Source organism: Amblyomma americanum, chromosome 9 (genome assembly GCF_052857255.1).
Source record: "Amblyomma americanum isolate KBUSLIRL-KWMA chromosome 9, ASM5285725v1, whole genome shotgun sequence".
Taxonomy (NCBI): Eukaryota; Metazoa; Arthropoda; class Arachnida; order Ixodida; family Ixodidae; genus Amblyomma; species Amblyomma americanum.
Window position 1 is genome coordinate 143,697,372 of NC_135505.1, and position 23,663 is coordinate 143,721,034.

General features: G+C 44.8%; 1 protein-coding gene across 2 annotated transcripts in view; it reads left to right on the forward strand.

Moving 5' to 3' along the window:
- amon (prohormone processing protease amontillado) overlaps positions 1-23,663 on the forward strand; it is a 227,840-nt gene that overhangs the window by 163,958 nt on the left and 40,219 nt on the right. For both annotated transcript variants that reach the window (XM_077637874.1, XM_077637873.1), the window contains exon 3: positions 19,883-20,014. In XM_077637874.1, the coding sequence (XP_077494000.1) occupies positions 19,883-20,014 (132 nt within the window). The remainder of the gene's footprint in view (positions 1-19,882; positions 20,015-23,663) is intronic.

Genomic DNA, 23,663 nt, shown 5'->3' on the forward strand with positions numbered 1-23,663 from the left:
ATTGCGAGACATCGTAAATTTGACTGCGTAACAAGATGAGTCCGATTAAAAACGCTCTTTGTGTACCCTTTCTCTCTGTGACAAAAATTATAACTGCTCGCCCACAGTGAAAGTTTTTAACCAAGTCATCATCTGGTTTAAGAGTTCCCTAACGAACCAAGCCCTTTTCACTATAAGCATTCTTCCAGAAATGGGTTCAGCTTTAAAGACAATTACCAGCTCAGCCCTTCAGTTGGAGTATTTCGAATGTCACCAGTTGCTCTTTGTACTTGTTTATCTTTAATTGTTGATCGCATGTGGTTTGCTCTTTTATGCCACGTACAATTTATTACTACTGCATTGACAAGAAACAATTACATTCACCACATTAGCGCGAAAGCATGAGGGCTGCCGATAGACTACGAACGCGGGCTCTTCTGTCGCTCCCTTTCTTAAAGCGCTTAAGTTATGAATATAACTGCACATGTTCAACCAGCCCCTACAATTAACCATTTTAAGTATTTCTATGACATTTTTTTGTTCAATATAGTAGTAAACTGCGTACGAAGCAGCAAACTTCAGGTAGCTAGTTCAACCACTGACGTCGTATTATTCGCAAGAAAGACAGAAGCCATACTTTTTGCATGGATCAAATTGTATCTAGTGTTCGCGTACATATTCTTTTATTTGTTCAATATTTACTCCCTTAGCTTCATATACACGCGCGCTCATTGGAATTAATACTGCGCCCTCCTTTTTCTGTTTCTTTCCCTTCCCTCACACGAGCGTCTATTATTCCAACAAACAAACTCCACACTCGGCAAACCAAACTCACAAAGTTTCGAACACGCTCACTCCTTCAAGGCCGGCCGAAAGCTAAGACACCGTCTTGCGGCGGGTCTGACTACGCGCGCTGCCTAATAACAGCCGCTTGTTTTCAATCAGAGTCCAAGCCACGGGCTAAATCGAATTCAGCCCGGCGCCAGACCCACCGAGGCTCGACGCCGGGCGAAGCAGTCGCATAATGCGGCTCTCTAATGCCACTCACGCATCCTCTGGAAAGAGGTTCGCTCCCTAGAAGGGAATAGACTCCCACGCGATTCGCACTGGGACTTCGTCTGGCCACCTGCGCTCCGGCGGGCGCGTAATTTCGCCTCGTTGCCACCTCGTTTCTTAACTAGCGAAGGAAAAGAAGGCAAACAAATTTGTCGCATGCAAGAAGTGGCCGCGAAGTAACAGAAAGGGTTTCGTTTTTTTTTTTTTGCGTCGCGCGAAGCTAGCCGCGCAGAACCTAATTGTGTTCTCCCGCGAGTTTCTAAAAACGACGCTAGGGGGCAGACGCGGCGCACTCGTCGCGCCTGCCCCCTAGCGGATTTTTTTGGTGGCGACGCCGTCTGCATAAACAGCCGCTGATTGGCACGGATATAAAAAACAAGCGCAACGATAGAAGGAACTGGTGAATAAATTAGAGTGCGAAAACCGCAGATGCCAATTCCATATGCGCATTTTCAGGCACGTGCCTTCCTTCGGGGTAACTCGACGTGTAAATGCTAAGATGCACTCTCGTGGACTGCACCGAGCGTCTTTAACTGAAAGTTCTTCAGCCTGTTCGGTCATCTACCAAGGATTTACAGCGAATCTCTACGCAAAACACATTTTTCGCAACTTGGCACATTAATTGGTTAAACATCTGAGCTTTCTCTGATTATCACGGCACCTGAGGGCAGAAAAATTTAGCGTCGGTATAGGAAGAGTGGTTGTATTGCCTCGCACACATTACTTCTCACTCCCCTGCCTAACCCCTTCACATGATGCCGCGCCATAGAAATCCTTGCTGTTTCCGGAAATTCAGTGCAGTGCAAACGTCACGCGCTTCGCGACCGATGAAGAAATCGGCAAGGTAGCAAGCCGTCCACACCTTCGATAGCTGTTGTGCGTCTTATGCACGACGGCTTTCAGAAAAATATAAATGCAACAAAAATTCATCGCCGCTGGTGGGAAATATATCGACAAGTTATGTGCTCATGTGAAAGCCGCAAATTTAAACTTTCAGTTACATATAACAGTTTTCCCCAGTTCCATCCATGATTTTAAAAAAAAACAAGTTGAAGAAGAACGGCACACAGAGGAAAGTAGTGACATGACTGAGAAGAAATAAACAACCACCGAGTAGCCCCGTTCATGGTCTCGCTTAAATGCCCCGTGTTGGCTCTTACGTGTATTAATCTGCGGGCAAGCAATATTTTTTTTTTCTCTGGAGTCATCCCCCACCGTCTCGCCCCTTGCCGTTCATCGATGCAGTCAAGACACGGAAAAGGCGTACGCGCTCTGACCAGTTATGTTCAGGTTGGGGCCAAAGACCGAAGCTTGCAATGAGGGTTCTTGAGTGTACTACATATTGATCAGGCACTAATACACTCCGCACACGCACCGCAACTATCGATCGATCCGCCCGGCGCCAATTGTGCTTATGAACGTATGCCGACCGTTGTGTCCGTCTAGCTAACGCCTGATCTTTCAGCAAACGGATTTAAGAGGCTGCTGTCATGCCAAGATAAATTTTGGAAGCCTGGTCGCCAATGTACCGAGACGCGGAGAACCACACAACAGAAAGCCTGTGTGTGTCGTACAGGTGTGTTCATGGTGATGTGTACGAAGTACGCTTCCAGGTTTAGCACCTGGTACGCGTTGGCAAGAAGCGTAACGCATGTCGCATTATAACCCTGAAAAAATAATATCACGCTTTTGAAAAGGTAGCTTAATAGCAGGCGTAAGCAGTGCCACCGTAGTTGCCCGTTCCAGCCTTAATGTCCCGCATTCATCAACTGGTACCCAATTAGCAACCAATCGGAGACTATTTGACACCTTGTCCAGATCTATTGACCATGTGCAGGGTGTGTCCCTTACGGTTGAGTGATCCGGACGATTCTTGTGTGGATGCTGTTTTTCACTTGTATTATAACAGCGTTCATAATGTACAAGGAGACAATGTTGACTAAGGTTGTTTCTTCCGTGTTATCTTCGCAGTTTTTACCCGTACCACAAATGATGACTTTCCTGCCTTTCCTGGTCGCTCTTAGTTTAAAAATTCTTTTTGTTTCTATCCACTGCAAAGACCACAGGCAAGATTTAGTGATAGTTAAGACGAAAGGAAATGGTCATGGGCTAGGCATGCCATGTAAAGAGCAGAGAACAAATGGTCTGTCAGGGTAATGAATAATTTCAAGAGAAGACAAGCGTAGCAGGAGGTGGCACAGATTCATGCGGGCAAATGAGGGTAGGAAGTTCGCAGGTATAAGGTGGTCGCGCAGCCTCTTGCAAAAATGGTCTATAGACTTTCTATATACTTCTTATAGACTCGATTGCCTCCCTATAGAAAACTTTTCTCTATTAATAATCTGTAGGATGTCAATAAATAAAAGTGTATGATCACAGCTCTATAGACAGTCTAAAGGCTGTCTATAGACAGTCCTATTTTATCCTATAGACAGTCCAAAGACTGTCTACGGGAATTGTAATGTCTATGTATTAATCTATATAATTTGTCTATTGAAAGTCTAAGGCTTTATTTACAAAAGTCAATGGGCCATTTGTATATTGCGTAAAGAAAATAATGTAAGCCGCTGGCGCAATGCACGGTTAATTGAAGGTCAGCAGGAGAAGCCTTTGTCATGCGATGGATAAAATTTGGGATGGCGATGATGTGGATGATGATGATGATTATGATGATGATGATGTAATCCTTGGGAACAGAGGGTCATTATTTTCGTGAAGCAAGCTTACAAAATCCTCAGTTACTTATTGCATGGGTATAGTCAGATACAACTCAAGAGCAAAGTGACTTTTCCGCCGTCGAAGGACCCCTTCCAGCCAATGGCGTCGATCGATTCCCATTGAACCTGCTACCGTGACAATGTATAGAGCGGCGCGGCAACGAAGGGAGGAGACTATCCCCTTTCATCTGCCGTTCCTTGCATAGTCACGCTAGGAGGATAATAAGAACAGAGAGTTGGGCTAGTTTGTGTGAATCCAGGCTTAGCAGCGCAAAAAACGAGGACAAAAGCGAACTAGAAGACACAACACAAGCACAGACTATCAACTTAATTTTTATTCACAGAAAGGAAGCTAGGACGCTAGGAGGCTCATGAGAATCGGCCGACGCCATTGGTTGAAAGGGGGTCTTTTGACAGAGGAAAAGCCACTTTGTTCTTGAGTCGTATTATACTATATCCTATATTGGATCAGCAACTCTCGTGTCGGGTGCAAGGTCATCCGTGAGGGGGTTGGGGTCACCTTGATATAGATTGAACGCCAAACAAAGCGTATACTGATGGTTTGATTTATTCTAGGGATTTCCCGGTTGCCGGATTGAATTCGCAGATTGCTCCTAGAATGGTTTTTAGTCCTCACGAGGAGACGTAAAAAGTCACCTTTTATTTTTATTATTTCAAAGAAATTTTGAATTACTTTGTTTTAAAGTCATCTATTGGAATCCTTTAGTAAGCATCTGAACATCTGTCGGCCAATTCGTCGGCTGGATAGTTAATTAGCTAAGTAATTATTTAATCAATCTGGTAAATATTTAGGCAAATAATCCAACAATTAGTTCACTAATAAGTGAGTTAATTAGGTAGATAGATTTTAGGTGACTAGTGATAAACTAGCACTATCATTGATTACGCAGTTATTTGACTGATTAAACAACTAATTATTAATCAACCAATTAGTTGAATATTTAGTTACTTTGTTTATTTGTTTGTTTTTGTTTGTTTGTTGTCTGCTTCTTTAGTTGCTTCATCCTGCATTACTTCTCTTTATAAAGCTCACAACGATGACAGCCAGCCGAACTGCGACGAGCTACGAACTTAACGAACGAGTAAGCAGCACATAGAGTCCCCTAAATTTCCCTGGTGTGGAATCATTTTCGAGAAGGTAACAACAAAACAAAAAAACAACTCTTCTTTCCGCCCCGGTCTCGTTAATGGACGGAATGGGGGAGATTTCGCGAATGCGTCGATGGGCACACGACACCGAAGCGACGTACGTTAAACCGCCCCCCCCCCCCCCACCCCCCCCCCACTCTCACACCCGGCGGTATAGCCTCATGCTTCAGAGTAAACCACTACCCAGGAAAACCGCCGGAGCCGCCCGTTCATTATTAACTCGAGGGCTGGCGTAAAAGTAACGCCCGCGTCGTTACGAGGCCGCCAGCAAAAACCTGTCCGCAAACTCCTCTGTGCTCAGGGTCGGCCATATTACCTGCCCCGAACGCCTCCCTCGTGACTCACACCACACGCGGCTCCACCTCTCCGGAGACCTTGTGCCTATAACTCTCTCCAAAAACATGTACCGACGCAACCTCAGGGAGGATCGGAGATAGAAAACACTCAGCTTTATACAACTACGTAATCACACACAAGTGCACGCGCAAGTACGCCCTTTTCAACCCACTCCGGCCTTCCTTTCAGGCCTGGAGAAGATTGGGTGGGGCTTCACTTTGGTCTCAAGCCCAATTACGACGTGGGGGTCTAGCTGGTCCGGTAAACAAGGCCGTTATATGAACACCTCCCAAGGCTTGTATGCTTGGAGGCAGAGTTAGATGAGCGAGGGAGAACTGAACAAGCTTATGTAGGAAGAAGGGCGGTAGTGGCATGTAAGTCCAGGCGCCGTGGAGTGCGGAGCGCGAACGGTGTCGCGTGGTTAACAATTGATCCGCCATGAAGCACACGCTGGGGATTTTGATAACGGCATCGCATTCGGTTTCGGACCCGAAGAGCCGTGGACCCAGCGAGGAAGCTATAGCCTCATGCCGCCTGGATCTGAAGCTTCTCCTCAAAACTTCCCTCTCCCCTGACCCATTTCTATCCCTCTCTATCGTTCGCGCTCAGCGGCTTGTTTCTATGGGGAGCGAGTTTCTCATCTCGCGAGTCCCGATTGGCCGGCGTAATAGGGCGGCGTGAAATAACAAATTGGACGAATGAGCACGTGGGAATGGAACGCCTCAGCCAACAGCAAACGAATAATGTAGATAAAAAAGCGCTGGCGTTGTGTTTTCGTTCTCTCTGCTAGTCTCGTCTGTTGCATTCTTTCTTTCTTTAATTGCATTTAGTACCTCATTCCTGGAGTGGCGCAGTCTTTTTTCTCGCTCGCTCTTTCGTTCCTGCGTCGCATGACCCGTGTTCCACGTCACGCGCAGCATGCGAACGACCGATGCGAGGCCCTGCAAAGTAAAGGTACCGCGGTTGTGGGATTTCATTCGGAAAGCTGTCTCATGCGGCTGGGGCGCTTGTGTCGATCGCGCTGCACTGCTAGAGTCGACGATTTTCTTCTTTTCTATCTTTCTTTCCTTTATCTTTCTACTCCTTCCTTCCTTCCTTTCTTCCTTCTTTCCTTCCTCCCTGCCTTTCTTCCTTCCTTCCTTCCTTCCTTCCTTCCTTTCTTCCTTCCTTCCTTCCTTCTTTCCTTCCTCCCTGCCTTTCTTTCTTTCTTCCTTCCTTCCTTCCTTCTTTCCTTCCTCCCGGCCTTTCTTCCTTCCTTCCTTCTTTCCTTCCTCCCTGCCTTTCTTCCTTCCTTCCTTCCTCCCTGCCTTTCTTCCTTCCTTCCTTCCTCCCTGCTTTCCTTCCTTCTTTCCTTCCTCCCTGCCTTTCTTCCTTCCTTCCTTCCTTCCTTCCTCCCTCCCTCCCTTCCTTCCTTCCTTCCTTCCTTTCTTTCTTTCTTTCTCTCTTTCTTTCTCTCTTTCTGTCTTTCTGCCTTCCTTCCTTTATTTCTTTCCTTCTTTATTTCCTTCTTTCTTTCTATTCCTTTTGTCCCTCTTTCTTTTTTCCTTTTGCTTTCTATCAATTCCTTTCCTTCCCTTTTCTTCCTTTCATAATTTCTTTCCTTTGTTTCTTTCTTTTTCTTTGTTCCTGTTCTTTTCTCTTTCTTCCTTTCTTCTTATCCTTTCTCTCTTTTTCTATTTATTTCTTTCTTTCTTTCATATTTATTCTTATGTTGGTTTTGTTTACATCAGTTGGTTTCTATTATTTGTAAGATAAAATGAAGGAAATGTGCAGGACCCTTTTAGCTTGGGCGTTAGGGAAGTTAGCGGCTGGAACGGAAGAAAAAAATAAATTAAACAAGCTACCTGTATTGAAAGGGCAATGGCAATCATACAAAATTCAGTGTCACTCCAAAGTTGCCAGAAAATGCTTGAACGAAACACTCATTCAAGCTTATGTGCTTAGTTAATCGCGTTCGTCATAATTGCCTCTGCATATTAGCTCAGTGCTTCTCAGGAAATCAGAAAGTGCAGAGGATTCGTGCTGGGACTGCCTAGAGATACCTATTAACAGTACACATCGATCGGTAAGAATTCCGTTTTCCAGAATAGGCAGCTACGCACTTGTAGGTTCGGAAATCCGGATTTACTGCCGAAGCGAAATAGACAGGCGAGCTTTAAGAATAGAAATTTAAAAAAAAAGCACTGGAGCTAGTGTTTCATCGACATTTTTCTTTTTCTTTTCGCAGAAGGTATTGTTTTTGCGGATTAAGTCCGAAGCGTGGTCAACAACCTATGGGTTGGAAACAAAATGAAACTTTGAAACGCGTACCTTGAGACGGTCGCTGCGCGCTTGGCGTCGCCCTTTCGAAGAAATCTATTTCGCATTCAGGGGCGTCCTGCAATAACAAAAATTGCCTGACAGCGGCAACAACCTACCCTGAAAACTTGTTGCACAAGCTGTTTCCATATGTCACACTTATGACGCATATGTCGCAAATACGTAAAAAATCAATGAAATTTTTTGCTGCGCATTTAGCGTTTTTTTTTTTGCGACATGTGCGTTCTTGAGAAAAGCCCGGCCAACGCACCACGGCGTAGGAGTGCTATAGCTCAGACCGGCGCTAGCCAATCGGAGGTCGAGTTCAAAACGTACAGCCGTTTTGGTTCGTCAGCGACTCGGTTGCAGTACCAACGACTTCTGTGACTGGCCACTGCAAGGGGGATGACAGCGAATCACGAGCCTTTTTTCTCGATGAACTGGGCCTATGTTTCGTCTTCTCCGATTCTAGCTTCTGCACCTATGCAGATTGTTTATTAATGCTACAGAATTAGAAACCCCATGAGGCCAAAATTCGTCATCGGTCATCAAATTCCCCAATTGGCTGGAATGAAGTGATCTCACCAGATCAGAGCATTCCCATTGGCCCGAGAGAAGTGACGTCACCAGCCCAGAAGTGAAGTCACTTCCGGTAAAAGCACCAACGCTGATAACACCAACACTTCTGGAACAAGGTCTCTGTAATTTTTTTACTCTGTTTTGTTTTTTGTTTTTTCGGTGCAGATCGACGATACGGCTCCCGTTACACTGTTTACTTTCCTTATCAGCGTCTGGGCAGAAAATACGGGCGGCTGTCTCAGTCATGCGGTCACAGTTAACGAGTTTCCAACTTATTACGTACGCCTGCGACATTCTCAGGAGATCCTGGACCCTTGATCTCCTCAGACCCTGGATCTCCTGATTTAGGTTATTTTAGTTATGTTAAGTTATGCTATGCTATGTTAGGTTATGTTATGTTAGGTTAGGTTAGGTTAGGTTAGGTTAGGTTAGGTTAGGTTAGGTTAGGTTAGGTTAGGTTAGGTTAGGTTAGGTGGCTATATCGAACACACAGATTATCCTCCTTAAATATAGTGTGTACAAGTGTAGGGAAGCCGCGCAGTATATAGAACTCCAATTTCGCCGCGCGTTCGATATATCGAACTGCGCGCCGCTCCCCTGCGAGTAGCGCTTCTCCTAAGGGCACTCTTCGACCACTTTTCGCGCACGGGAACGGGTTAGCTGCGCGGCCTTGGTCACCTGCTGGCAACGCTTCCGCTGTGAAACCGTGTGACGTTTTGAACGAGAGGCGTGCTCGAGAGCGGCCTTCGATTTCCTGCCATGCGGTGAAGCCAACCTAACTAAATCCATCCTGGCGGCAGCCCTCACCGTAAATGCTTCACTCGCTTCGCTGCAGAAAGTGTTGCCTAAGCCAACTACCCCTTCGTTATAATGAGTGATTTTTCTACCCATAGTGTACTGGTAAGTAGATTAGATAACTTATGACAGACAGTGGCAAGTTCCAAAGAACCATCCGCTGAGGCGTCGATGCAAAGCTGATTTTGAATAGGACAAGTTGTCGGGCTAGTTGGTGGTGATCCATTATTTTGTTGACAGCGCTTAAAAAACACGGACATAAGACATAGAAGACAACAAAAGAATGAATCACCGCCAACTAGCCCGACAACTTGTCCAATTCTCAGCGCCCGTGACGTCGTCTTTTATGTCTTATGTCCGTGTTTTTTAAGCGCTGTCAACAAAAGAATGAATCACCACCAACTAGCCTGACAACTTGTCCTATTCACAGCGCCTGTCACGTCGTCTTCTACGTTTTATGTTCGTGGTTTTTAAGCGCTGTCAACAAAAGAATGGATCACCACCAACTAGCCCGACAACTTGTCCTATTTCAGCACCCGTGACGTCGTCTTCTATGTCTTATGTCCGTGTTTTTTAAGCGCTGTCAACAAAAGAAAAGCTGATTTTGTATAGCCGCTTCAGCGTTTGGTGCCCTGCCAGCGCGCCGGCGGGCGGACTGTCGCTGCAACAAGCGCTTCGCTAGCGTCAATAAGAGATAAGCTTATCTACTGCCATTATGCATGCATCGGGTTCTAGATCTGTCGAACTACATCGCGATCTCCTTCGAGTTCGATATATCCGGGTCTGACTGTTTACCCTACCGTCCTACTTGTAAGTGCCCGTCCCTGGGTTTCGCATAGTAGACGTCCGCCGCCGCCGGCGTAATTGGAGCTAGCGCATGGGTCGCATAAGCCTACGGGTGGCTCTGTTTGCAAGAGCCGCCTGCCAGTGCAGGGGTGCATCACTTCACCACTACACCAGTGCGCCAGGAATATATCCCCAAAACTAAACGCTTGAACAGCTATCGCTGAATCTCGCGTTATACAGTCCTAACCGTCCTTTGAGTTTTTGAAATATGGACCCTGATATATGAAAAATGCCTACTTCTGTGAGAGATAAAAAATAACTGAGCAATATAAACTTTAATTTAGCCTTCATCGGCATTATTTTTGTGGCCTTCAAAAATAAATTAACTTAAACTAAAAATTAAATGACTTAAATAGCTTTCTGGGAAATAAGGCAGTCACTAAAAGCACGCCTACAGAATTTCGTTCGTAGTTTGAAAACAGCAGAAATGAAGTCTCTTTAAAAGACAAGACGGCCCGGAACAACGCGCAGTGCATTATGAAAGGCGGCCTTCACTTGGAAGCGCTTGTATTCCGAGCACGTATCACGATTTAGCCGGGCTCCCTGAAAACTCCGTCCGATAAGAGACAGGAAACAAAAGAGAAGCTCGAATTCTGAAAGAGCAGAGCTTCTGACCAAATGTCAAGGGTGAAAGCGACTGGCCGCCTCGTCATGCTAGGCACGCGGGTGGTCTTCCAAGAAGATGGCGAGCCTCTGCTCGAATGGCGTCTCAACCGCAGGGCGTTTAATCTTTCATGCTCGCTGTATACCGTTGCTGAAAACGAAGAATTACGACGCATCGCAGCTCGCATATTGTACGCATCTCCTTTTTTTCTTTTTGTTCTTTAGTCATAGCTTCTTCGGAGATCCGGTTTCGTTCAAGCATAAATTTGCCTCGTTGTTACGTTATCGTCGAGGGAGTGAAAGTGGTTTTTCTTGGCGATTTTTTATTATTATTAATCTTTTTACTTCCTCCTGTTATCGTCTCTGACGCTGCTGGTCTTTTCGTTTATGTCTATATATTTCATCCTAAAATGCCGGCACTGTATGGAATGAACATGTTGCTTCGAAAACACAAAAGATGAAAAAAGGATGGCTGATCAAAATATACGCGCTCGTATTTCACTGGCGTTTTTCCTTCTGCGTCATAGTCTTGTCTGGCATGTGCATTCGCCTCGACATAAACTTATGAATAAAGAGGTTTATAGCTTCAGAGATGAGAGCTTCTGGGCCCTCTCTCCGGGATGGTAAGAACACTGGACTAGTATGTGATACGCTAATCGGTACCGCATTCTTACTCATGTAAACGCGCCCTTATTGTTGCGTGAATTCGTAATGCGAATTCTGGCCTCCTTTTCTGTTTATAATGTTTTCTTTCTATTTTTTTTCTACAGCAATAGGCTGTTAAACCCACCTTCCACATTTGCAGTCGCAGTCACTGCGTCTAGTTACTGATTAGCGGCGCTAAGTCATCCTCTACGCGGCCCTGTTTTTCCTGCAGTAGATCTGTTGTCCTGGTGTCCTTTGAAAGGTTTTAGTTTATACGTGGCTTCCTTTAAACATTTCCAAGTCGACGATACATCCGGCCCTGCTGCAATCTGCTCCAAGATGCAGCACCCGTGCCTGTTCTGAACATCAAAACTGAGAAACAATAGGCTCGCGTCCTAGCCTCTTCAAAAATTGGTCAGATGCGTGCATTCTGAACACGAGTTTCTTTAGTGGAATGAAGAATGAGCAGACATAATTTTTTTTAAAAATCAGAAAAGCGATGGGCACACTGCAAAGATACGCCTGTGGTCATGTGCAATTCATGAGCATATTGCACGCATGCATTGTATTTGGTGATTTCGATCGATTGATTGATTGAATGATTGGTTGATTGATTGATCGATTGATTGATTGATTGATTGATTGATTGATTGATTGATTGATTGATTGATTGATTGATTGATTGATTGATTGATTGATTGATTGATTGATTGATTGATTATGGTTTTTCTCGAATTTTTTTCCTTTTGAAGTATGCGATACAATACCAGGGTACTTTGTCTTGAAAATAAATGCCATGAGAAAGATGGGGTCGAATAACACCGCGTGAAATGTCGAATGCTATAAAAGCATAAATAGAAAAGCTCGCTTCGAAGATTGATTCGACAAAAACGGCCTGCCTAATAAGTAAATCCTTTAAGAGACAAGCCATGCAAGCACAATGTTCATAACCGTTCATCGCAAAGCCATTCCCAAGAATTATCACCGCCGGCTCGGAGAAACGACGTCGATCGAAGGCACTTAAAATGCGATTACAGGCAAGAGCCTCGGGGCAGAGGCAGTGTTAATCCAACCTATTTTCTATGCGGCGTCGGCGTCTGGCCTAATAGAGGCGCCACTGATAAGACGAAGAGGATCATGAAAGAGAAAACAATAAATTAAACAGACGTCTCCGACTAATTTGGGCCTGTTTCTGCCTCAACACGGGGCCGGAAATTCGCCGAGCCGCTGCCGCTGCTTCCTCCGTCCTCGCCTACTGCCGCGCTAATCCCGTCTTGCAGGCTATGTAAGTCCCGAATGCAGCTCATGCGACGCATCGAGGCTTGCTAATCTTTAATCGTGTCTCCCAGCATGGCCTCAGTCATTAGAGGCAGACGGCGCCTGCGCTCTTTGGGGGCTTCGGGGGGCTTGAGTGACTCGTGGGAGAAGGCGGTTTGGGGAAAAGCCTCGCGGAGAAGGAGACAGAATGGAAGTAAACGAGAGAAAATGGATGCGAAGGAAGAAGAAAGGAATGAACGAAAGCGGGAAAGAAAAAAAGAGTAGGAAAGAACGGAACAAGAAATGAGATAACGAACAGTAAAAAAAACGATGGACATAGCGAGCTGGTTGTAGAAAGAAAGAAAGAAAGAAAGAAAGAAAGAAAGAAAGAGAGAGAGAGAGAGAGAAAGGAAGAAAGAAGGAAAGAAAGAAAGAAAGAAAGAAAGAAAGAAAGAAAGAAAGAAAGAAAGAAAGAAAGAAAGGAAGGAAGGAAGGAAGGAAGGAAGGAAGGAAGGAAGGAAGGAAGGAAGGAAGGAAGGAAGGAAGGAAGGAAGGAAGGAAGGAAAGAGAGGAAGAAGAGGAAGAATGAGAGGAAGAAGGAGAGGAAGATGGAGAGGAAGAAGGAGAGGAAGATGGAGAGGAAGAAGGAGAGGAAGATGGAGAGGAAGAAGGTAAAATGAGAGGGGAAGATGGAAAGGTAGAAAGGGAAAAGGAAGCTAGAGAGGAGGAAGCTAGAAAGGTAGAAAGGGAAAAGGAAGATAGATAGAGAGGAGGAAGCTGGAAAAAGAGAAGGAAGAGAGGAAAAGAAAGAAAAAAGAAATAAAGGAAAGGCGAAGGAAGAAAAGCAGGAAGAAACTAAAACGAAAGAAGAAAATAAGCAATGAAGAGGGAAAAAAAGAGGAACGAAAGCCCGGAATGTCAAATAAAAGAGCAAAGAGCAGAACTGAGAAAGAAAGAAACAGTGAGAGGCAGAGAGAGCTGGCACGAATGTAATAAGATGAAAAAAAAAAGAAAACGGAGGTGCTGACGTTCGTTACGTAGGCTTCTGCTTCACTGGCTTGCGCCGCCTTGTTTTTCAACCCCTCGCCATCGTCATGGCTTTCTTACAGCAGCTACCCTCCCCTTTTCCACTGTGGTAGCTAACAGCAGGCTCTGGTGCCTGCACTTAGAAAACTCCGAACTAGGCAAAATCATTCCGAATTTCCTGGAATCCTCGGCTTGAATTCCTTTTTTTTATCTATCCTCGGCTCCCCGCCTATGCGCCCCCTATAGTTCCTCGGAAAAACCGCAGAGGAAAGCGCAATTTAATTTGTCCGCGAGTCGGCAACCAGAAATTGAGAGAGGAAAGGAAGGGCTTCGGCCCAGCATAGGCAAGTAGGGAAAAGGCTCTCACGAGCACACCCGCGGCGAGCCCTAATGTGGGTTAAATTAGCTGCCTCGCGGGTGGCCTGCCGGCCGCTGCCGGCGAGATTTTTACGAGGCGCTTAAAGTGAAACGTAGCGAGGCATGGGATCGCCCTCGCAGGCTGAGCCCCCTCTGCCCGGGTTGAGCGTGAGTCTGAGATTAATTCGGGATATTGCGAATAAGCGCGTGTTTAATTTAACGCCGAGCGATAATGCGAACAAAGCGAGCTGTTTGCTTCTCCGATTAAAACGTGCTACTGCCCATTGTAGAAGGCGGAGTGAGCAAATTAATTTTAGGGTCGTAAAACGCCATTCAGCGATGAAAACGAAACCATAAAAAGGCGTCGTTCTTTTGAGAATGTGTACGCATTTAAGAAATTGTACGCATTTAAGAAAAAGTGATTAAGAAATAAATATTTACGGATATGCTTGAACAAATTATCGGCGTGGCCAGATAATCTAACTCCGAAGTGGTGTCCCGTAGCTATTATTAATTATCTTATAATCACTATCAACCACCTAGCGGACTTCGACGAGCCAAGCTCGTCAAAAGCCGACTGTTATTCCTGGCTCATGACAGGTCCAGCTTGTCTTGTGTTTTTTGCCACTCTGTGTCCAGTTTAAGACAACTGAGGCTCGACTGAACCTCTTTTTTTGCCGACAGATGGCAGCACAGGTACTGAATAAACGTTCTTCTGGTATGTTCGATAAAATGTGTCTGTTAAGAAGTTAAGTAACATGAATAACTTCTTTGCACCGTCAAACAACGCACAAAAACACCACGACACTTTGAAGCAACGACATGAACAAGAGCGCTTTTGTCCATGTGGTTCCTTCCAAGTGTCCTGGTGTTTTTGTGCGGTGTTTGACGATGGAAAAAATCAAGTACCAACTGGCCCAACGCTCTACCTTACATGAATCACTCTTTACGCGGGTATCTACTCACCTGCTTTCCCTAACAAGTAACCAGTATAGTAAAGCAATTGTTAGGGTGTTGATGTTATAGTTAATGAGCTCGAAGCCCTGGGGGTCGAACCTCGGTCTTTCATAACGACAATGTCTTTCATGTGCTCCGTGCAGCTTCAAAAACGCCAAACCCGTCTTAACATACCGTCCTATTCACACGTTTCGTGTGTTTACATGTTCGTATGTGCGCGCGTGTGTATCTGTCAGAGCGTAGGCGTTCCATCCAACAAATAAACGCCGGAAAATTGTGTTTTCAGGCTGAACTGAAGAGCCACAACCCACAACAAACGTCGCATCTGAGTTGCATTGTAAATTCGGTTACTCATCACAGAGTATCTCTCTTCTAAGCTGATTTCCATTCATTACAAAAATGGTCTATAGACAGTCTATAGACTTCTTACAGACTCTATCGCCTTCCTATAAATATTTCTTTTTGTCTATTCGTAGTCTATAGGCTGTCTATAGACAAAAATCTACTAAACGTCTATGGCCATAAATCTACAGATTTGCCTTAGACTGTCTATAGGATTTGTATTGCCTATAGACTGCTGTCTAGGATTCTCTAGGGTTCGTCTATAAGGAGTCTATAGACTTTATAGACAAAAGTATGTGGACTATCTATAGACTGTGTAAAAAAATTATTGTAAAGGCTAACGCATCCACATCCCACACACGCACACGGGCGCGCACTACGAAGCCTTTCTTGACGTCAGAGAAAAGGATTATCTCTAACTACTCGCGAAACAAACAGCTCCGCCCTTCTATTTTAACTATTAATCAGCCTGGAATAGCTTGTGGGCTCCCGTTTCAAATTATGACGAAATCGCTTCGTAGAGGCGACCCCTGCTCCACCGCGCCTCGTGTCGACGTTGGGCTCTCAGAGGGAAAGCGGTGACGTCACAACACGAAGGGTGCATTTCGAAAGCCGGCCTCGTAAAGCAACTCTTAATGTTGATACTAAATGCGCTCACACTCCAAGCCTGGCACTGGCGTTCGGTTGCGTAAGGTTAGTGGGTAGCCGGTGAGAGCTGCGTACGCTTTCGGAGGATCCCATCGCATTTACAGCCTCCTAATGGTATGAAAAGCTCGATGAAAAATTCAAGTTCGTTTATTCCGGTGACGAAATTTACCTGAAAAATGTGCTTTCTCTAGAGGCAAATTTTCGGAAACTATGTGAGCGAATGCGCCGTCTACTTAGAGCAGACACATACGGACGCACGGGGGGAGTTTGGACTTCGCATCAGGATATGCATCAGGAATGCAATTGATTGTTAACGTCTTTTTCTCGGAGTTATATTTAAGTACGGTTCGTGTTTTGTATTTTCATAGTTTCAATTGTATTCACATTTGTATCCTAACAATTTGTATTTTACTGTTTCACTTTGCAATTTAAAAGCTACATTTGTTTGATTATCCTTTCATTTTATGTCGCTTTTGCTTTTTGATTCGTGGCTTTCTGTGTGAAAGTTTATGACCGTCCTGTTTGAGCTTACTGTAAGGCCTACAGTAATATTTAATTAATTAAATATCTCTTACCTAGTATCATAAAGCAAAATGTGCAAAGTGTACTGTGCGTTGTCAGTGCACGTTAAAAAACCCAGGTGGTCAAATTTTCCGGAGCCCTCCACTACGGCGTCCCTCATAGCCTTAGTCGCTTTGGGAAGTTAAACCCTCACAAATCACAAAATGAACAAAGGAGGGGACACCTCAGTCCACTAGCCCCCTTTTCTGTCTTCTCTCTGCTGCGGTACCCGGTATGTATCTGAACCTGGCACATACAGCTATGTAGTGGGGCTCATGGTTGGTCACTTTGCCCTCTCGGACGCTGTGCACGCAGTTGTGTTCGCAGCAGACTTGGAGCTTTTCTTCGAAGTGTGCTATGACAAGGAGTCATTGTTTTGTTCCCGATGAGTAGACCGCTGTTCATGTCATAACCACGATGCTTATTTTTGTAAGCTGCGAAACAAGTAAATCGCCCTGTTGACCGATTTCTTCGCATCATTTTATGATGCGGAGGACGAATTGGACGAAAGGAAGACGTATGGAAGAAACCTCTATAGCTTTCCTTTGAAACCGTATGGCTGCGCTCGGGTCGATGTCAATGAGCAAATAATCCCTTATTTTATTTTCTGTTTCCCTGCTTATCTGCTGCTAGGAAAAAGTTAACTGGTTGCGCTCTCCCTCGGGAGCCCATTTTGTTCAATCACCTGTAGCCTGTTATAGTTTTTCAACCATAATACCGTTTTATACGCAGTTTTGTAGATAAATGTTGAAGATCAAACGTGCGTTTTTCACTTTTCAAATCAAACCAAGTGGATTTCGTTACCCCAGCACGAAAGAAACTTTAGAAGGGAAATGGTGACCGCCTTATGTAAGGTCTAAACTATAAAGCTCTGAAACGGAGTAGACGACATTCTGCTGACGTCCTAAAGGTTTTGAACACTGTAGTTAATATATCAGCCGCTCTATACTGTCCAGCAGCCAGAGCTGTGGTCAGAGGGCTTTGCACTATTAAAATATATACCGTTACACCGTTTCTGCCAAATGCAGCCAGGCAAAAGGGTTTGCTTCTCAGGGCTATAGCGGACCCCTTACGGTACCCCTGAAGACTAAAATGTACCGAGAGGTGAGTACAAGCGCTCTTCTCACTTAAGAGTGATTTAGATGATGGTGATGATGATGAATTTTTATGGCGCAAAGGCAGCTTTGGTCAAAGAGCTGCCTTTGTGCTGACACATAGAGATTTAAAGCTGAAGTGGTGCCAGAAATACTCCGCTAGACGACTAATAAACAAACTGCGCTGTTTAGCTATACTTTTCGCAAAGACGGTACATTTTAAGCAATTTCGCAAATGTTGGCTCACCTAAACGGCTCGATCGTCCTTGCTCGGCACAGCGCGGACAAGAGCGGAATATTGTTGCTCTGATTTGCTGTGCTTATTTTTCCGTGTTCTTTGTTCATCAACTCTCTCACGCGGCCTTGTCGTTTTGTTTGTTTCGCGGCACATTACCATAGCGCCTTCGAATTATACTGATCACACACGGCAGTTCTATGCTCAACGATGTTAAAAGTTGTTGTCGATGCTTTAGGCACCCAATCTCGAAGGTTCCTTGTCACCTTTAAATTGATCGCGGCAGAGAGCGATGGTGATTCCGATCTTTGACAACTGTTCAGCGTCGATATCACCTCCGACCAGTACACTTTTGTTTAATGCTACAACTTTGGACAAAGAGTTTATTTTTTTCAGTTTCTTATCGCCCCTCATTGCCTGAATCTTGTCATCGCTAACACGATGTTAAAGGTTGTTGTCGATGTTTTAGGCACCTTATCTCGAAGGACCTGTCACCTTTAAATTGATCGCGACATAGAGAGACAGGGATTCCGATGTTCGACAATTGTCGACCGTCGATTTCATCTCCTACCAGTGCAGTTTTTTTTCAATGGCCCAAGTTAGAACAAAGAGTTTATTTTTCAACTTCTTATCGTCCCTCTTTGGCTGAGTCTTGTCACCGCTGCGCGATTTTTTAAGTAATTATTTGGTGGTTCTTCAAGGTAAAGGAAGGTACTGTCACGACTAAGGCGCATTCGATGAAGCTAAATACCTAATTGATTTACAAAAATTAAAGAACAGTATAAAATATTTCCCAGTATTACTGCTACGGGCACCCATTGTGTATTTAACGGTAAATCCACGTCTTTGGGTTTATCAACCAACAACACAGCTTCAGACGAGTTCTACCTGATGCAATCACATTGTACTGTGGTCGTGCTATCTTTAAGTAACTCGACAATTCGAAGGATACACACAGAGGGCAAGCGAAAACTTGCACCTGATGCTTTTAATGTGTGGTGGCCTGTCTTTACGCATTTGGCGAATGTGAAAGAAACGCGAAAAACGAAGAAAACAGATATGAAGGAAAACGAAACAAATTAAAAGGAAAATGAGAACGTCAAAGCACTTTGCAGTTATATCGCCCGTTTCTTTAAGCTAGCGAAGCTCCAATATTATGTGATCAACAAAGTTGCTGTCGGTACGCGCTTGTAGTACCTTTGCATGCAGTAGCACTGATTTCCCGCAGCCAGGCTCTTTATTCAGGTGCGCATAGGCCACCACCGCGTGTGGGGAAAGCATCCCTTCCCGTATGCGCTATCGCGCAACGTGTCTGACCGCAACATTTACGTCATTTGCGCTCTGCAAATGGAGCTGCTCCCCACGTTTCCGTAATTTGGTTAGGTTTGGTGGTTGTTCTTAACAGCGGAAACAACTCCCGAAACTACATCGAGTGCACTTAACGTTAGGCAGAGCCTGCACGAATCAATGTAAGTGCAGCGAAATATTTCGCCATGAAAGATGGTCCTGCCAAGCGAACACTCTTCATGACCATACATGGCAGAGCGTTCAGAGCGTTCCAAAACGGGATCGCGGGAAGATGAGGTAGTTTAGTTGGATAGCATTGTAAATCTCGCCAAAGCACCTGACCACAGACTCTGCAGGACTGCGGAGTGTCTGAGATAAATATAATCGGAGCATATTTGTAGTGAGTCCCTGGGATCCGAATAACGTGCGAGACACAGCACGATTTTTTTTCTTTTCTTTTCGGTATATCTCTGACCCCGTCCTTGACATTTCGCGCAACAACTGCACTCTGGGGGAACATTCCACACACGTGACCTTGGTCTCGAATGGAACTAGTTAATATTTTAGACGCTAGGTTAGATGCGCGTGCGCGTTAGTGCGCGCGTGGAAAACGTCAAGGGAATTAAAAAGTGCAGCCTAATAATTAAAGCAGCATACGCAACATACGAAGATCTTCAAGATTTCGTTGTGACCTGTTTTTACCTTTCCTGCTCATTTCTTTTGTCTCACGTATTTAGCGAAATATTGGCAGTCTCCCCGTTGCAATTTGGAATACCACATTTCATTCGTGTTTTTTTTTTTATCTCATGACAGTTGCCATATATGAAGTGTTACACGATTTAATCAGAAACGTGTCGTAATTTCCGGCCTATAGTCCGCACCCCAGGACTACACTCAGGTTCAGATTTTTTTTATTTTTAAAAAATTTTTGCTTGATTGATTGTGACTGAAGTGACAACATTCACTGCGCTGGGCGCTGCGGAAATCACTGCTTCTTAAAAACACCCATGAAGGCGTCACCAGTTTGCCTAGAATAACATATTTTTTGCTCTTAACTTTGTGGTTCAGTGACCCCTCCCTCTGGAACAACCCAGGTGGAGACGGCTGTCCAGCAGACAGGCTTCAAGCGGGTCAAGCGTGGCTACACGGAGCTCAAGCTGGGACCCGAGAACCTGCGGCTCCAGCGAGAGCCCACGGATCCCTACTTCCCGTTCCAGTGGTACTTGGTAAGTACGCTATTCACTTTCCCTGCTTAATGTTCGACCCCATTCGTCTTTGGAGCTTAGACACAGTTTTTTTTGTTGGCGCAACGAAAAAATAGTAAAATAAGACCTGAACACGGGTCAGCAGTTGAGGTGCTGATGGGCTGTAGTGTTATTACAACCAAAAACCGAGTATCCTTACATTAATTACTTCGAAAACTTTTGTTCACCTGTGTGTTATAGCAAAAAAAGAAAAAGAATCACATCTTGCACCACCACCCCAGTTTCACTTAAACCATTAAAAACGCTAATATGAGTATAAGCATTCTAGCTTGTTGCTAATAGTGTTGCGGACAGCTATGTATTGTTCTCTAGAAGAGTATGAGGCTCTCTAACACGTTTACTATGATCTAGCGGAGAGGCTCCAGCTGATATTACCTAGAACTTTGCCTCTTCATTTTGCTTTCTAATAATGCATGACTCAGTACTCACACAATATTCGCAATGGCTGCTTGAGGTCTATCGATTCTGTAGAATGTTTATGCATTCTGTATTTATGCAGACTTCCAGCTGGGGAATTATTTATTGCGCTAGACTTGATAAACGGGCTGATATGCTGCGTATTACCAAGTAGTTATACTAGTCCGGAATTCTAGTCAATGGTGAGCAAGCAAGCAAGAGTTCTCGCAACTTGACGAGCCAGTAAATTAGTTCTTATTAAGCGCAGCACTCTTCAGTGAAATTACTTACTGGTGAATAAAAATTATTCAATGCCAAAAAATTACGAATAAATTCGTATAACGCCAGGTACGCCTTATTTATCAACGCAATATTTGGTCTTCTCATTTTTACCAGAAAGCTGCGGTTATCTTCGCAGGGGATGAATTTGTATAATTATCCATTAGAATCCAGTAAAGTTCCTCGAATCTATGCATTGCGTCATTTGGCATGCCAGTGAAACAAAAAATATTTTTCCCGCTATATTGGAAGACTTCCAGAACCTAGTGATATCGTTACCTGGCGGTCAACCGAATATATCAGCCCAAGAGTTAGCAAGCACTCAAACCCTCGCTACTGACGACGCCGTCATCTTCTGTCTTCAGTCTCACACAGCCGCGACAGCATTCAGCCAGAGAGCAGTGACTCTAGACGAGGCCCTCGTGTCGTGTAAACACTCGGGATGTTTTCCCAACGTGTAAGGCTTCCCGTCATCTACAACGCTGCTGGAAGTCCCCGTTGCCTTCCATAAGCTTTCATGCCGATGAAGAAGCAAAAAATACCAGAACACAGCTTCTTGGCCATACGAAACTATTTGTTCTACGTGTTCCCTTCTCAGCGCAGGGGTTATTTTTTGTTTTTCGCTAGGTTAGCCAGGCGTAACGCCCAATTTGACACCCTACACATGAGGAAGGGAATGGGGCCAGTGAATACTTCAGAGTTGAGTTGAGTCGTTGTATGCCACAGGTGGGATTAGCCTTGTTTGCTCTGCCGGCAATTGCTCCGCCGTAGCGTCACTTATATGTTAATAATGACCTAAAACCTGTCGGATCTGCCCCGCTATGCGCACAGCCACTTATAATAGTACATATTCCACTCAGATTTCATACCTCATACCTCAGAGTTCATAGCGGCCCTGCCTGCTTATATATCTGTCTATCACTTCTCATTTAGTACTCTGACTCCGCTAGTGACAACAGGAACTGAGAGCAACTGTAAATAGAAATGCACCTTCTATAGAAACTGGTTTCACGTTTGCAACGTTTCATGTAACCCAAAGATGAGAAACCAGAAAAAGCTCATTCCGCACTTTGTGACGAGCACGAATTTGAGTTCTGCGCTTGGGCAGTGCTAGTGAAAGTCGTTTATTTCAGTTAACCCTAATTTTGATTTAAATACCCAATCTCTTTGTGTATATTTAGTGAAAGATCATAGTTGCCCAAGCAATTTCCTTACTAGGCGTCATTACCGTTTCTCTTTGTCTTTTACTTCTCCAGTTTTATGGCTTTCCCACGCAAAGAAGCTTAACGCGGAAGAGCTCGCTTTACAGGGGCACATATGGGCGGACGATGGCTTTTTTTTTTTTTTCATTGACGAACTAAGAAGTAGATGAGCAAAAAGTGATAGCTTTTTGCCAGCAGGAGCCAGCCAGTTAGAAAACGGATAATTAATGCTCTCAGCCAGAACACAAGAATCTCAAAGACATTTTTAGCCCGCTGATTTTACCGAGCAAGGACATCTAACCTATATGGTAGCTAGATAAGGGAGTGCCTAAAAGCGGTCCCATGAAAGAATAGAAATAAGAAGCTACCAGATTTAACAAAAGAGAAAGCTGCAGTAACGAGCACAAGAGCCGCCCACGCAGGGTAAGTCAGTGAACAGTAACGAGCAAACAGGAGTGCGCCATAATGGCATTTAAGCCTTGGTAGAATTTTTGGAACTGGAAGATTGAAAAAAGAAGACATCGAGAAGAGGGCGACGACACTGATCTTTTTTTTCTTAATGTGATAGCGTTAGATTTGTCGTCACACCGAAACCCCGCCTCTGCCCGAGACGAAATTTGCTGACTAATAGTGCGAGAACACGCGACCTCGTGACGCCATCACAACGTGGCCACCGTTTTTGCGATGGGTTTGAAAGCTTTCATTTTGCTGGCTGTATTCGGAGCGATCATGCGATGTGTCACGTGCCGAAGTTCTGTGCTATAAATTTGCCTCTTTACTCTCAAATAAACAGCTCACAGAATGGGCGTGTGTCCTTATCGTTCTAGTACCCTCGTATTTGCCCTACCGCTCTCTCACTTCATACATCAACTCGCCCAACAATCTGCGATTCAAATTATCGTGTTTCGCCCTTTGATGACTGTACTTAAAGAGAAATGTCACAAAAAACGAGTGTCCATCGTCCTATTTTTTGCGCAGCGTTTAGTTTTCTTCACAGGGTGCGCTGGGAAACGAACTCTGTATTCGATCGAACTTTCACATGTGCTGAAAAATGAGGCTAACGATGGGCAGTTTGCGAGACAGCTAATGATAGCATGAGCGTTTAAGAGCGATGCAAACAACGATGTCGTACTGTCCTCTTCGGTGCGTGCCCTCCCCTCCCCCCCCTCCCCCCCACCCACCCCCCCTCCCACTCCTCCTAGTCATAGGCCGCTCTGAGCTGCTGTGGTCCGAACTGCTTGAATATCGACCCAGAGAAGACACGCACTAGTCTCTGCACTGACCGGGACCGACCTACGTGGTCCGTTTATCGCGTCTTGCGCGGACGAAGCTTCGATCCAGATCAGCTCCCTTGATTTCTTTTTCCTTTTTCTTTTTTGCGTTTTCGCTGGTCGAGTGACAGGTCTGTAATTTCTCTGTCCCAAGTTCGTGTCCGGGCGTAGTGTTACCTAGCGCAAAATCTTGATATGCGAACATGCTATAAATTATCTTTGCAGGGTTTTTGTGTTTGCCTTTCAAACACTTTGTGTGCAATTGTGTACAGTGCGAATTCCGAAGTTTTTCTGGGAGTGTGCAATACCTAGCAGTAATTTCTTTGTTCTCAGACGAATTTAGCACCTTTTGCATTCTTAGCTCCATGCTTTTATATGTTAACTAGCGCTCGCATGAAGTAATATGTCTCAAAACAGCGAACCTAGTAGTACGTCGCCTGCCATTTTCATGCAGACAAGTTT